Source organism: Pelophylax lessonae (assembly GCF_965119305.1).
Source record: "Pelophylax lessonae genome assembly, chromosome: 3".
Lineage (NCBI taxonomy): Eukaryota > Metazoa > Chordata > Amphibia > Anura > Ranidae > Pelophylax > Pelophylax lessonae.
In genome coordinates this window covers 242,408,641-242,423,665 of record NC_138770.1, presented here as the reverse complement: position 1 = coordinate 242,423,665, position 15,025 = coordinate 242,408,641, and the positions used below count along the sequence as shown (strand labels likewise).

At 42.5% G+C, this 15,025-nt stretch overlaps 1 protein-coding gene across 1 annotated transcript in view; it reads left to right on the top strand.

The window, feature by feature from the left end:
• Window positions 1-13,946, top strand: part of GPR149 (G protein-coupled receptor 149) — a 127,551-nt gene extending 113,605 nt beyond the window's left edge. Inside the window, exon 4 of the mRNA XM_082251474.1 lies at window positions 12,614-13,946. Within this exon, the coding sequence (XP_082107600.1) occupies window positions 12,614-13,183 (570 nt within the window). The 3' untranslated portion in view covers window positions 13,184-13,946. The remainder of the gene's footprint in view (window positions 1-12,613) is intronic.
• The last annotated feature ends 1,079 nt before the right edge of the window (window positions 13,947-15,025 follow it).

Below are 15,025 nucleotides of genomic sequence, written 5' to 3'. Positions count from 1 at the left end.
TGCATACAGATGAAAGTTTCTCCTCTGACTCTTTATCAAAATGAAACGATTGGAACAGGCTGCAGGCTGATCAAGAAATTACACCCGCACAAAGCCTAGACACATTGGGATTCGCAGGTAATAGCCAGACATTTACGTTAGCTAGTTTTACAAAGTGACCTGTTTCTGCAGAACAATCGTTTTCTGGGAAAGATTGCTGCAAATGAAGATATCTATATAGGTATAATTTAATGAGTCAATAGATGAATGGAAGGATTCTAAAAAAGCAGCCCTAGGCAACAAGTCAAATCAATAACCAACTACAGCAGATAAGGACGTATTTCTTCTGTGGTAAAGATAGAAGTGTAACAAATTATGATGAACATTGGGTGACAGCTTTTTTTCATATTTAGACCCATGTCATATTGGTGATTTTGAAGAAGCAATTTTCAACATCTACAAAATGACTCTTCGTAGAGCTATTGGCGATTTTGTAGAAGCAATTTCCAGCAGCTACAAAATGACTCTTCATGGTGCTTTTGGCGATTTTGTTGAAGCAATTTTCCGCAGCTATAAAATCATTCCTTAAAGCGCTTTTGTGGCTTGAAAAACTTGCATGTATGACACATAGATCTGAGGGAGGGAGGTTGCATTGCATAGAATGAGAGAAAAAAAAATGCCGTATTCTTACAGCAAAGGCACAGCCAAAGTTCTGATCCACTGAGGTGGCAGAAATTGTGGTCAATTAATAATGTAGCAGGATTCCCAGCCGTGTTGCTGGATATGGGTCCCCCTGGGTCACCGGGTGCAACAAAAGTACCTTTGTGCATGCTCCTCCAAGTGTGAGCACTGAGATAATGACCAGTCCAGTGTCTTTGGGTTTTTTGTATTTATTGAGAACTTGGATGGGAGAAGGGAATGAGTGGGATACTCCTTTGGCTCAACTATGCACAATTTGCTAGGGACAACTGAATGCTTTTTTCTCGTCAGTCTTTAAACAGGAAAAGGAGGGGTACACTGACCATGACGGTATGGTTAGTAGTAATACACAGGACTTGCCACTATGGCTAACAGAGGGTGAAATCAGGGAAAGGCTGGATAAACTTAACACAAACAAATCACCAGGCCCGGATGGCGTACATCCAAGAGTACTCAAGGAACTCAGTAAGGTTATATCTAGACCACTGTTCCTGATTTTTGCTGACAGTATTAGGACAGGAGATGTACCAGGGGATTGGAGGAAGGCTAACGTGATTCCAACATTCAAAAAGGGCCAGAGGCATGTCCCGGGAAATTATAGGCCTGTCAGTTTGACATCAATAATATGTAAACTTTTGGAGGGGATGATAAGGGACTATATCGTAGAGTTTGCTAAAGACAACAACATCATCAGCAGTAATCAGCACGGGTTTACAAATGGGCGTTCTTGTCAAACCAATCTCTTAACATTCTACGAGGAGGTGAGCTGTGAGCTAGATAGGGGGAGACCAGTGGATGTGGTGTACTTGGATTTCGCTAAGGCGTTTGATACAGTTCCCCACAAGCGCTTAATTTATAAAATAAGGTCTGCAGGTATCGACAGCAGGGTTTGCTCTTGAATACGAAACTGGCTAAAAGGCCGTGTCCAAAGGGTGGTAATAAACAGCGCATACTCAGACTGGTCTGAGGTAGTAAGCGGGGTGCCCCAGGGCTCAGTCCTGGGACCAACCTTGTTCAATTTATTCATAAACAGCATTGAGGACGGGATCAGAAGTTCGTTATCAGTTTTTGCAGATGACACAAAATTGGCCAGGGCAATAACTGCACAGCATGAAGCAGATATCCTACAGAATGACCTGGACAAAATAATGGAGTGGGCAACGACATGGCAAATGAGGTTTAACGTGGAGAAGTGTAAGGTGTTGCACTTGGGGACTAAAAACATAAAAGCACAATACACGTTAGGAGGGGAACCCTTGGGGGAATCAAAAATGGGGAAAGATCTGGGAGTCTTGGTTGATGATAGATTAGGCAACAGCATGCAATGTAAAGCGGCAGCTTCCAAAGCCAACAGAATATTAGCATGCATAAAGAAAGGGATGTATTCCAGAGATAAGACTATAATCCTTCCACTTTATAAAACTCTGGTCCGACCGCATCTGGAGTATTCGGTCCAGTTCTGGTCGCCAGTCCTCAGAAGGGATGTGTTGGAGCTGGAGAGAGTCCAGAGAAGGGCAACTAAACTGATTAGGGGGTTGGAGGACCTTAATTATGAAGAGCGTCTGCAATCGCTTGATTTATTCTCCCTGGAGAAGAGATGCCTGAGGGGGGACATGATAGCAATTTATAAATATCTTAATGGGGATCTCAGCTTAGAAAAAAAACTGTTCATTCCAAGGAATTGCATGAGGACTCAAAGACATACAATGCGCTTAGAGGAGAAGCGTTTTAACATCAGGCAACGAGGAGGGTTCTTTACTGTTAGGGCTACAAGATTGTGGAATTCTCTACCACAAGAGGTGGTTTTTGCGGGAAGTATGGTGGCTTTCAAAAGACTCTTAGACTTACATCTCAAGGATCAGGACATTAAGGGCTATGTGAGATGATTACAGCCACACACACCTACACAGGTTGAACTGGATGGACTATTGTCTTTATTCAACCTCACCTACTATGTAACTATGTAACTAAAAAATGCAGATTGGTGCTGACTTGACGCTGGCTAGATGCCAGTCAACGCCGGTTGACGCTGGTTAATGCTGGCTTGCTGCCTGTTAACTCCAAACTGACTTTGGACTGCTTTCTTACATAAAGAAGTCCTCTTTGAGGTCCCTTAAGCACTCCTTGCTGAGGTAGCTACTTGTATTACTGCTAAACACTCCAGGGCCCACACCGGCAACCTCTTTCTCTCACTTATGTTCAGGGCTTAGACACTGGCAACCCCCTTTCTCTAAGCCTTCTCCACAGATTAGCTGGCTCCTGGATCCGTCTAACCATCTGGAGTGATCCCCTCTCCTAGGCAGCCCCCTGGGCAGTTTCGAATACTCATGACAATGTTTTTCCCTGAAACTTCTGCCCAGCAGCTCCACTCGGTCCACAGCACTCTGGATCCTTCTCTGCAGCCCAGCTCAACCTTTGTCCTCTAGGCCGACTGCCCAGGACGCCTTCACTATCGCTGACAGGAGGAGAGACAGCCATCACCCTCCTCCTGGGACTCTGCTTCCCACCAAAGACGCCTGTCACATGCTCCCCTCAGACTTATAGCCCATCCCAGGGTGCATTGCAGCAAACTCCACCCACTGAGATAGCTTTTTCCCCTTTTTACAAGTGATCATATTCCCTCTGTTCTCAGCTGCATAAGAGCTGGGAAAGGAGAAACACCAGCACGCTGATCTTCCCAGTGACAAGCTGTGCAGGGAGGGGCATGTCAGGATTATTGGAGAAGAGTACACTAGCATAGCTAGAGAACTGACTATGGTGTGGTCAGTTTGTAATAGGAAAGCCGAGGTACTGGCAGGAACACAAGGGATTTCACATAAAGGAAGCAATACAAAGAGAACAGGATACTTTTTCATACAAGTACATGGTACAGCAGCCACATCAGGAATATGAAGTGTTAGGGTAACACATGCTTTAAGGCTTCAGTCACACTGGATCTTACTTTAAAATCGTGCAACTTCACTTGAAGTTGCACAATTTCAAAGTCACTTCTAAGTGCGGCATCAGGTGCGACTTGAAGACATCTGTGTGACTTCATGCACAGATGTCAATGCAAGTCGCACTTGAACTTGCAAAAAGTAGTGCAGGGACAAAAACGTAGCTAGTAATATTAAGGCTAATTACATGTGGCTTCATGTGTATTTGAAAACGTATACAATAAAAAACCTCTGTTTTTAAGCTAATATGTTGCGTTTTATTTATTTATTTATTTATTTATTTTGTGCTGAGTCAGTGTAGAGTTTGCTGGAAACTTATGATTCATTTAGGTGTGATCTTAGCAAACTTTTCACACACATGCGGCCATGGGTTTGTGCCTTGTTTCGGGGGGCCTCCCATTTCACCGGTTCAGGTGCAAATCAGGTCTGAATTTTTGCCTGAATTTGCATCTGAATCGGGCCACAAGACGCACAGTAACCTTTTTTAATGCAGACAGCGGCCACCCCAGACCTGTGTGAGAGTCAGTCACACTCGCTTGTCATGCAAATTGGATGCAGGGGAAACCCGCATCCAATTTGCATATTTGTAAACCCAGCCTTAGGGCACATTCCCACTATTGTGTTGTGGTAACATTATGTGCGTTAGGGCACCTGCATTGCCATTCAGTTTGTGCACTGTGCTGCACTGCTTTGGAAAAACACTGCTAGTACCCTTTTCTGTCTGCTCTTAGGCTTTGGAGGCCATTAGTATGTGTGATTCAACACACCGAAGTGGACAGGTTTTATTGAGCCCTTCAAGTAAAAGCCCACTTTTGTTGAGGATAAAAAAAAAATAAATAAATATAAATATATATATATATATATATATATTTGAACATTGCAAGTATTTTAGCAAAATTCCTTAACCACTTGCCGACCGGCTACCGCAGTTATACGGCGGCAGGTCAGCAGGTTCCCACGAATCGCCATACCTGTACGGCGGTCCGCGGGAGCGATCCTGGGGGCTTGCGCCCACTCGCCAGTGGAGAAGCTGATCCATGGAGCTAGCGGCTCGCAATTGCAGCCAGGCACCCGCTGTTGTAAACACTGCAGACCGTTGTTCTTTCTGGAATCAATGCAGAACTCCTGGGATTCTCCTATTTAGGAACACAGGTCTCTGTATTGATCCCCCCCCACAGTTAGAAAACACCCCCTAGGCTCACACTTAACCCTTTGATCACCTCTGGGTTAACCCCTTCCCTGCCAGTGTCATTATTACAGTAACAATGCATATTTTTAGCACTGATTAGTTTAGTAATGTCACTGGTCCCCCCAGAAGTGTCAAAAACGTCAGTTAGTCAGTTAGTTAGTCTGATCTGTCTGCTGCAATGTCGCAGTCCCGCTAAAAATCGCTGATCGCCGCCAATATTAGTAAAAAAAAAAATACAAATGACATAAATATTTCCCCTAGTTTGTAGACGCGATAACTTTTGCGCAAACCAATCAAAATAAGCTTATTGCAATTTTTTTTACCAAAAATATGTAGCAGAATACAAATTGGCCTAAAATGATGAAAAAAATTGGAAATTTTTTTTGGGGAATGTTATATAGCAGAAAGTGAAAAATATTGTGTTTTTTTTTTTTTTTTTTTTAGAATTGTCGCTCTTTTTTTGTTTATAGCGCAAATAATAAAAATCACACAGGTGATCAAATACCACCAAAAGAAAGCTCTATTTGTGGAAAAAAAGAGGAGATCAATTTTATTTGGGTACAGCGTCACACCACTGCGCAATTATCCATTAAAATAACGCAGTGCTGAATCCCACAAAATGGCCTGGTCATTAAGGGGAAAAATCTTCCGGTCCAGAAGTGGTTAAAGGAGTTAAAAAATCTTCGACTTTACATCTTAATGCATTCTATGCATTAAGATAAAAAAAACCTTCTGTGTGTAGCAGCCCCTCCAGCACCCCCAAATACTTACCTGAGCCCCATCTCTGACCAGCGATGTCCATGAGTCCCTCAACCGTCCAGGCTCCTGCAGCTGTCAATCAAAGTCAGTTAGCCAATCAGGAGAGAGAGGGGGTGGGGTCAAACTGCAGCTCAGTGTTAATGAATACACAGAGCTGCAGTTCGGCACGGGTGCCCCCATAGCAAGCTTAATGCTGTGAGGGCACTCAACAGGAGACAGGTGCTAGGAGCAGCAACAAGGGACCCGAGAAGAGGTGGATCCAGGCTGCTCTGTGCAAAACCAACTGCACAGAGGAGGTAAGAATAACTTGTTTGGTGTTAAAAAAAAAACAAAAAAAAAACACAAGACTTTACAATCACTTTAAATTGAGTGCTACGTGGGAAGGTCAGTCTGCAATAACTGATCAACCTGGTAGTTCTAAAAGGAAAAAGGTTGTATCCAGAGCATCCCACTATATATAGAGCCAATATACTGTATTACTAAAGATAAAAAGGCATAAAGTTTTTGCCTGATAATTTACAATATCTCTGAGCAGGCTTCTTGGAAATGCAGTAAGGCAATCATTTGAGTAGGTAAGGAGATGTATTGGAAAAAACAAAATAATTCTGCGCTACCCTTATAACCAAGTTAAATATATATAAATAAGCTGCTTCAACCACCTAAATGTGTTCCCACATCTACAGAATAAATTATATTATATATAAAATGTGATAGCGCTGCTAAGCTAAAATAAATAAAAGATAATGATAAACATAAATGAACAAACCATGTAATAAAAAATGAATAAGAAAAAATAATATATTGATATTGGTACTAATATGCAAATATACAATGAATATCCAATAAAGTGCAACATTGGTGCAAAAAAACAGTCTCTAATTATAAAGTGCAAGTGAAGCAAATCTATCTTGAAGTGCTGACAAAAAAAAAAAAATAAGAAAAAACTCCAAAGTGCAAATGTCCAAAAACAATTCCTGTAGACAGTGAAAAAAGTGAATCATTCCATATGTGTCCACTCTTTGAATGAGTGCTGCAATCACCAGTGTCTGCTCACCTCCACGTTTAACCCACTAGGGGTCTAAGGCCAGTGGTGGGATTCAGCCGGTTCGCACCGGTTCTATGGAACTGGTTGCAAACTTTCTGCAAGTTTGCAGAACCGGCTGATCCCTCTAAGCTGGCGGCTGGGGAGCAGCAGAGCAGTGTGCCCCGAGGCCGAGCCCGCCCATTCTGTGACAATAGCGAATGAAAATTCGCTATCGTTACAAGGATCCTCCTCCTGGCCAATCAGGGAGCGGGTCCTCCTGCTTCCTGATTGGCCGAAAAGCAAACGCCGTGCCATTGCCCGAGGAGGCGGGAGGACTGAGGAGACGCGGGGAGCCGGGACTGAAGAGAAGCTGCCGTGATGACCGTCCGTGAGGTAAGTAAACGGGTCTCATGGGGGGAACGCTGGCACTTTGCAATGATTCAGGGCAATGCTGTGGGCGCTCTGCAATGATCATTGGGGGCAATGCTGAGTCGCTCTGCCATTATTGGGGGCAATGCTGTGGCACTCTGCAATGATCATTGGGGGCAATGCTGTGGCGCTCTGCAATGATTGGGGGCAATGCTGTGGCGCTCTGCAATTATTGGGGGCAATGCTGTGGCACTCTGCAATGATCATTAGGGCAATGCTGTGGCACTCTGCAATGATCATTGGGGGCAATGCTGTGGCGCTCTGCAATTATTGGGGGCAATGCTGTGGTGCTCTGCAATGATCATTGGGGGCAATGCTGTGGCGCTCTGCAATGATTGGGGGCAATGCTGTGGCGCTCTGCAATGATTGGGGGCAATGCTGTGGTGCTCTGCAATGATTGGGGGCAATGCTGTGGCGCTCTGCAATTATTGGGGCAATGCTGTGGCGCTCTGCAATTATTGGGGGCAATGCTGTGGTGCTCTGCAATTATTGGGGGCAATGCTGTGGCGCTCTGCAATGATTGGGGGCAATGCTGTGGCGCTCTGCAATGATTGGGGGCAATGCTGTGGCACTCTGCAATGATCATTGGGGGCAATGCTGTGGCGCTCTGCAATGATTGGGGGCAATGCTGTGGCACTCTGCAATGATCATTGGGGGCAATGCTGTGGGCACTTTGCAATGATTGGGGGCAATGCTGTGGCACTCTGCAGTGATTGGAGGCAATGCTGTGGGCACTCTGCAATGATTGGGGACAATGCTGTGGGCACTCTGCAATGAATGGGGGCAGTGCTGTGGCACTCTGCAATGGTTGGGGGCAATGCTGTGGCACTCTGCAATGATTGGGGGCAATGCTGTGGTCACTGTGCATTGAAAGGGGGGCACATTGGTCTCTCTGCATTGAAAGGGGGGCACGCTGGTCACTGTGCATTGAAAGGGGGGACACGCTGGTCACTGTGCCTTGAAAGGGGGGCATGGAGCGCTGGTCACTGTGAATTGAAAGTGGGGCATGCTGGTTACTGTGCATTGAAAGGGGGCACGCTGGTCTCTCTGCATTGAAAGGGGGCACGCTGGTCTCTCTGCATTGAAAGGGGGGCACGCTGGTCACTGTGCATTGAAAGGGGGGCACGCTGGTCACTGTGCATTGAAAGTGGGGCATGCTGGTCACTGTACATTGAAAGGGGGGCACGCTGGTCACTGTGCATTGAAAGGGGGCATGCTGGTCACTGTGCATTGAAAGGGGGCACGCTGGTCATTTTGCATTAAAAGGGGGCACACTGGTCACTGTGCATTGAAAGGGGGCACGCTGGTCACTGTGCATTGAAAGGGGGCACGCTGGTCACTGTGCATTGAAAGGGGGCACGCTGGTCACTGTGCATTGAAAGGGGGCACGCTGGTCATTCTGCTGGGAAAGTCGGAACTGGTTACTAAAATTTTTGAATCCCACCACTGTCTAAGGCTAGTGAAAGATAGATATACACTGCCGTCCACTCACAAGATTTCTCCTCAATCTCAGATGTTGTTCCCAATGAACACATGTAGGGATACAAAAAGAGAATCTCCAATGGTGCAGTACCCACAAGTATATAAAGCAATACAGCAAATCCTGGCTTCAAATATTCAACTCACATTTATTTGAAATAAAAACAGCTCACAATTGACAAAGCCAAGATGATCACATATAACATCAAACCTGCCCACCGCTTGGTACCTCTACGCGTTATGCCATATTCATCATGGCTTCTACTGGAGGAAGTAGAAGTAGTAGAAGCCATGATGGATAAGGCATAACACGTAGAGGTACCAAGCGGTGGGCAGGTTTGACGCTATATGTGATCATCTTGGCTTTATCAATTGTGAGCTGTTTTTATTTCAAATAAATGTGAGTTTAATATTTGAAGCTGGGATTTGCTGTATTGCTTCATATACTTGTGGGTACTGCACCATTGGAGATTCTCTTTTTTTTTTTTCTTACATTTGTTCATTCGGAACAACATCTGAGATTGAGGAGAAATCTTGAGAGAGGACGGCAGTGTATATCTATCTTTTACTAGCCTTAAGCCCCGTACACATGCAACGATTATCGGCCGACCGATCGTCCGTCTTTTGTCCAGAGTGGTGTTTTGTTGGTTGGAATGTGCCTAGACTGCACACAAATTTTCTCACCCAACAAAATTCTACTTCAGAAGTGATGTCATGTGTTGGGTTGCTTTCTTTGTGTTCTTTCTTCACTGAGCATGCCCAGACTTGCTCATTAGATTTTTCCCTGTCGAAATCTGTACTGACTGCACGAAAATCGGCCGTGTTTTGACGGCGGACAAAAATTTTATAGTCTGCAGATTTTTTTCGGCCAAAAAGTCGGAGTCGGTTGTTGTAAGATCGGACGTTGGACGAAAATTCTCTGCCAATTTTCGACGCATGTCTACGAGGCTTTAGACCCCTAGTGGGTTAAATGTGGAGGTGAGCCGACACTTCATCTGGTGATTCAAAGAGTGGACACATATGGAATGGTGATTCAAAGAGTGGACACAAATGGAATGATACGCATTTTTCACTCTCTACAGGAATTGTTTTTGGACATTTTTTGCACATTTGCACTTTGGAGTTTTTCTTTTTTTCTTGTCAGCACTTCAAGATAGATTTGCTTCACTTGCACTTAATAATTAGAGACTGCTTTTTGCACTAGTGTTGCACTTTATTGGATATTCATTGTCTATTTGCACATTAGTACCAATATCAATATATTATGTTTTCTTATTATTTTTTTATTACATGGTTTGTTCATTTTATGTTTATCAAGGAGATTTATTGGGCACTTTGTACACAGAGCACTGTTACCATGGTGGCAAAAATATGAAGATGTAAAATTATAGCTGGTACCAGATTAAAATGGAAGGGTAATTTTTTAAAAATATTGCAATACAAAGTGGTTTGTGCAGCATTACTGTATATATAGTTTATATTTTGACTTAGTGAGAGGGTTCCTTTTCTTCACCCTGGGAAATCTACCTATAAACCAAATAGCAAAACAACATTTCATTTGTGCAAATCCAGGACACAATCAGAGTATTATACAGAAATAATGATGGACCTCTACCGACTCAGGATATTTCTTCTCTCACCAGCGGACTTACTGTTTGCAATGCATAACATATCTCTGCACAAATCCACATGCCGTGTTATGAAATGAAACACGAAGTCTGTAAAAACTATTTTGACATGATAACAATGTTTTTGGTCCCCTGTGCTGGTTTGTAAATGAATGTGATTTTCCCAGTCTGTTGGAACAACATTTTAAGCACATAAAGCAAGCTAACAAATGCATAAATTCAAGTGTGTTTTTTTTTTCATCTATATATCCCACAGCTGTTGAAATATTCAATTTGAATACAAACCTGTTGAAATAAAACTTAATTGACATCTCAAAAAACACTTGTCCCAACAATGAAAGCTTTATTATGAAATGTATTAGGGAAAAATAACAGATGCAACAAAAAACAATAATATCTGAAAAGTATTAAAACAAATAAATAATTGCATTATTTATTTGATTTCCTATACATCTTTCTCACTTGTTTCTGCTTATACCAAACTTTGCAGTGATTTACCAGTTGCAACTAATTGGAGAATTGCACTTTAATACAAGATGGTCAACCCTCTGCTCACCCTGTTCACCCTAATGACTAAGCTTGGGCAAATCCTTAGGGGAGTTTGTAGAGGAGAAACTGGTACCATCATGCTTGTGATGGCCACTTTGGCCAGGCAGCATAAGTACTGGATTTTCTCATGCTGGAAAAGTCCATTAAAACCAATTAAGAATAATTTCCCATTCTAAGGAGGAGAGGGAAGAAGACTTTTTACTACATTCACATCCATTTGAGTCATGTGGAAGGTCATATCAGCTTCCATTTGAATCCAGTTTGAGTGCCGCATGGCAACTAAAAGAAAATAGCTAAGTAGAGTTGTACTATGCAATGATGTGGAAATCTTTTACCGTTTTATATAAGGTATATATACTCTAAATAGAACAGCTATACTGAAAGCAGCTAAAACCAGAGCTGCTGCAACTATTATGTAAGTGCTGTTTCAGAAATTGGTATTTAGGAGGCATAGAGATATCATATCCTTGGTATAGTTTCCTAAAAAAGCAAAGCACAGAAAACAGGGCAGCAGAGTTTAATTTCTATAGCATAGGTTTACTCCCTTGCCTATCAACCATTTCTTCTGCAAAACATCCTTCAGGCAGAAAAAATGGACAGGGAATGAAATGTATGTCTGCACTAGGTAAGGGGAAAAACTTGACAAAGTAGCAGTTTGTACCTTTTAATCATAGCATTTATATACTTTAACATAATAATACAACAGCAATCTGCTGAAAAACAGTTAGATACTATTGTCCCCCAAAATCTGTCATCTGTCAAGTCTGGCCACATCCATCCCACTTGAAACCTGTGAGGTCAATTACGTGTCTAGAGAAGTGGATAACTGCTTCAATTTTAGAGTGCTAGACATAAAAAATAGCCTTTTTTTTATAGCTATTTCTCCTATTAAGCTAATCTAGATTCAGAATATAAATTATTTAGAAACATTGTAGACTGAATGTCAAAAAAAACGAAAAAATATTGTGGATATCTCTACCTATAGAGGTGTCCTTTTATGAAACCGAGATGAGCAGTGATCCTGCTAATCGCAGCTCATTTCCGATCTTTATTGGTTTATGAAACAGAGATGATCGGGGGAGAACATGTTCTCCGCTGATCATCTCTACACATTGAGAATCTGTCATTGACAGATACAGAAATGGCCAGGTTATGAAGCTGCGATCTCCGCACTTCACTAGTAATCTTTGTCAGAATTCACACTCCTGGATTCACCAGCCTGGAGCTGGTGAATCTGGGAGAGAAGACAGAATCGGGGGAGAACTGAGGGGGAAAAAGGAAGATTATCGACTTCCTTCTTCCTCGTTCAGACCCCCCCACACAGTAATCATGTCCCCCTGCCATATTTATGCATATATATATATATATATATATATATATATATATATATATATATTTCATGTGTGTATATATATATATATATATATATAAAATGTATGCGTGTGTGTGTATGCAGTATATATGTAAATTCATGTAGGGGTACTAATTATTTAATTAACATTAGTGGAGGTCGAACGCACATAATCTATCACTGCTTTTTACACGGTTTCTCGTACTGTAATCTAGCTTTGTCTCACGAGATTACAGGAGGCCCATTCACTTGTACACAGATCTCGGCCGTTCTCCGAGGAAAAACTTCTCCTCTGATCACCCTGTGAGAACTGAAGTTCACCGCTTCATAAAAATGGTGCCAGAAGTGATAATTTTCTCCGGAGAACTGCCGAGAAGTGATCGGTGAAAAAAATTCACAGTTTCTTAAATGGACACCTAACTGTTACCATGAAGAATCAGTCTGTAGCTGAGCAGATTTTGGTAAGCCAACTATTGACTGGTAGGACATAAAACATTTATATGCATAATATTGATTATAATTGACATCTTACATTAGCATTCTGCTTAACAAATGTATTTTGCTGGTTATTAAAATGGCTTTCTTTTTCAGCGCTCTGGAGGAGCATTGGCCATACCTTTATGTGCTTTCCAAGGGACAGTGTCACTACATGCACCTACTGGTAAAACCCTCTCTTTGTCTACCTACGAAGTAAGCAGTGAAGGTCAAAAGATTACTCCTACTTCAAAGAAAATAGAAGTGTACCGGTCAAAAAGTGTGGGCCATGAGCCAAGCAAGGAAGACTCTCCCACACAATTTCCAGACACAAACGTAAAGATCCATCTAGAGGTTCTTGAGATATGCGACAATGAAGAAGCCATGGACACTGTATCAATTATCAGCAATATAAGCCAATCATCAACTCAAGCTCGTTCTCCTTCCCTGCGCTACTCCCGCAAGGAGAACCGCTTTGTGTCTTGTGACCTGGGAGAATCTGCTTCTTACTCCCTCTTCATTCCAACTAATAATCCAGACAGTGATATAAACATCTCTATTCCAGACACAGTGGAAGCTCACCGACAAAACAGTAAGCGGCAGTATGTGGAGAGAGAAAGCTATCAAGAGGAAATACAGCTGTTAAACAAAGTCTACAGGAAAAAAGAAGCTTGTGAGGACAGTTGAAACATTGTACATATATAATATTAATGTTTCAATAGCTCTAACTACGCCAGCTACAACTTTATCTATGTCAATACAAGTAAAGACCTAACAAAATATTTATTTTCCTTGTACAAGCTTTGAACTTATTTTTGTTCCAGTAGTAGAGCCTTCTAATGTCAGTTTTCATCATGTGTTCTCTATTATACGAGACAGAGTATACCAATATCAATACTGTGACACCATACATTAGAGAAAATGCTTATTATTGGACAGTAGGATAAATGACAACTGCCTCTGCTGCATGTGAGCCACAGTTGTTGTACACATTTAAAAAATTCAATTTTAGACAACTGCAAATAAACAGTTTATAATAATTGTACAAATAAAACAAACGTTCAATAAATATTATATAAGGACTTATTATTAAAGCCATTTGATTTTATCCATAAATGATTGAAATAATGACCCTTTTGAGAAAAACAAAAGTCTTCACACACAATGTAGTTGGTTTTACTTTCCAAAACATTAACAATAATATGTAAAAGATTACATTTATAGTAAAGGGAAATCAACCAATATGAACAGTATCATTTTCTCATATTAAAGCTACAGTGCATAGTGCAATACACAGTGTTATTTATCTGAAGAGAGCTCCTGAGAAAAATAAGAGCTCTCATTGCAGAATTTTCCGTTATAGTTGCATGTTGCAGAGCACTTGCATAGGCCCTAGCTTAACTGTCTAGCGATTCACTGACATATAATTATACAAGGTGGAAATTCAGGCTTTTCAGTCTTCACTGGCTGCATGCTTCTTTAACCACCTCCCACCCGGGCCATTGTAAATATACGGCCGGGTGGGAGTCTCGTCCTTCTGAATGGACGTTCCGGAACGTCCTTCAGAAGGAGAGAGATCGCGCCGCCGCGGGCACGCGCAGCGGTGCGATCTCGATGTGCCTGTGTCCCTCGGACACAGAGCAACATCATTCGGCAGGAGGGCCCTGTGATTGGCCCTCCTGATCACATGACGGCTGTGTCCAATCACAGCCGTCATGTAATGTAAATAGAGCCGTTGTAACGGTGTTGTAAAATTTTGTCGGACCCGTGAAAAAATCGGACCTCGTCACTTCCGGTGGTAGAGCATCACAAAACAGTGGATGGGAGTCGTCCGTGCGCATGCGCAGAAGACATTTTTCGAGGTTTGGCAAAATTATAACAGAGAGCGGACAGCTGATTGAGAGGAGGCGGGGCTGAGGTGCGACGGAGGACGGAGGACACATATGCAGAGCTGGTGGAGGAGGCTGGACGGAGGTGCGGCCGTGTAATAAATGCAGGACTTTAGCGACTCCTTGTTTTATTATCTTTAGCAATTATCGTATTATTTATCCTTAGGATTTCATTACATTTAGTATTTCTTATTTTGTATTATATAAATAGTAAATGTAATGAAATCCTAAGGATAAATAATACGATAATTGCTAAAGATAATAAAACAAGGAGTCGCTAAAGTCCTGCATTTATTACACGGCCGCACCTCCGTCCCGCCTCCTCTATTCAGCTCTGCAGATGACGCGGCGGTGTCTTCCGTCCCACCTCAGCCCCGCCTCCTCTCATTCAGCTGCCCGCTATGTGTTATAAGTTTACCAAACCAAGATAATGTCTTATGCGCATGCGCACTTGAGACTCCTATCACCGGAAGTGACGAGGTCCGATTTTTTCACGGGTCCGAGAAAATTTTAGAACACCGGCTTCGATCTCTTCTCCTCCTGACAGATCCTGTCAGTGAGGAGAAGAGAAGAGGATCGGTGCTGCTGCTGGGGTGATCAGTGAGTATTTCTAATTACTCACTGATCACAGGGGGGGTCT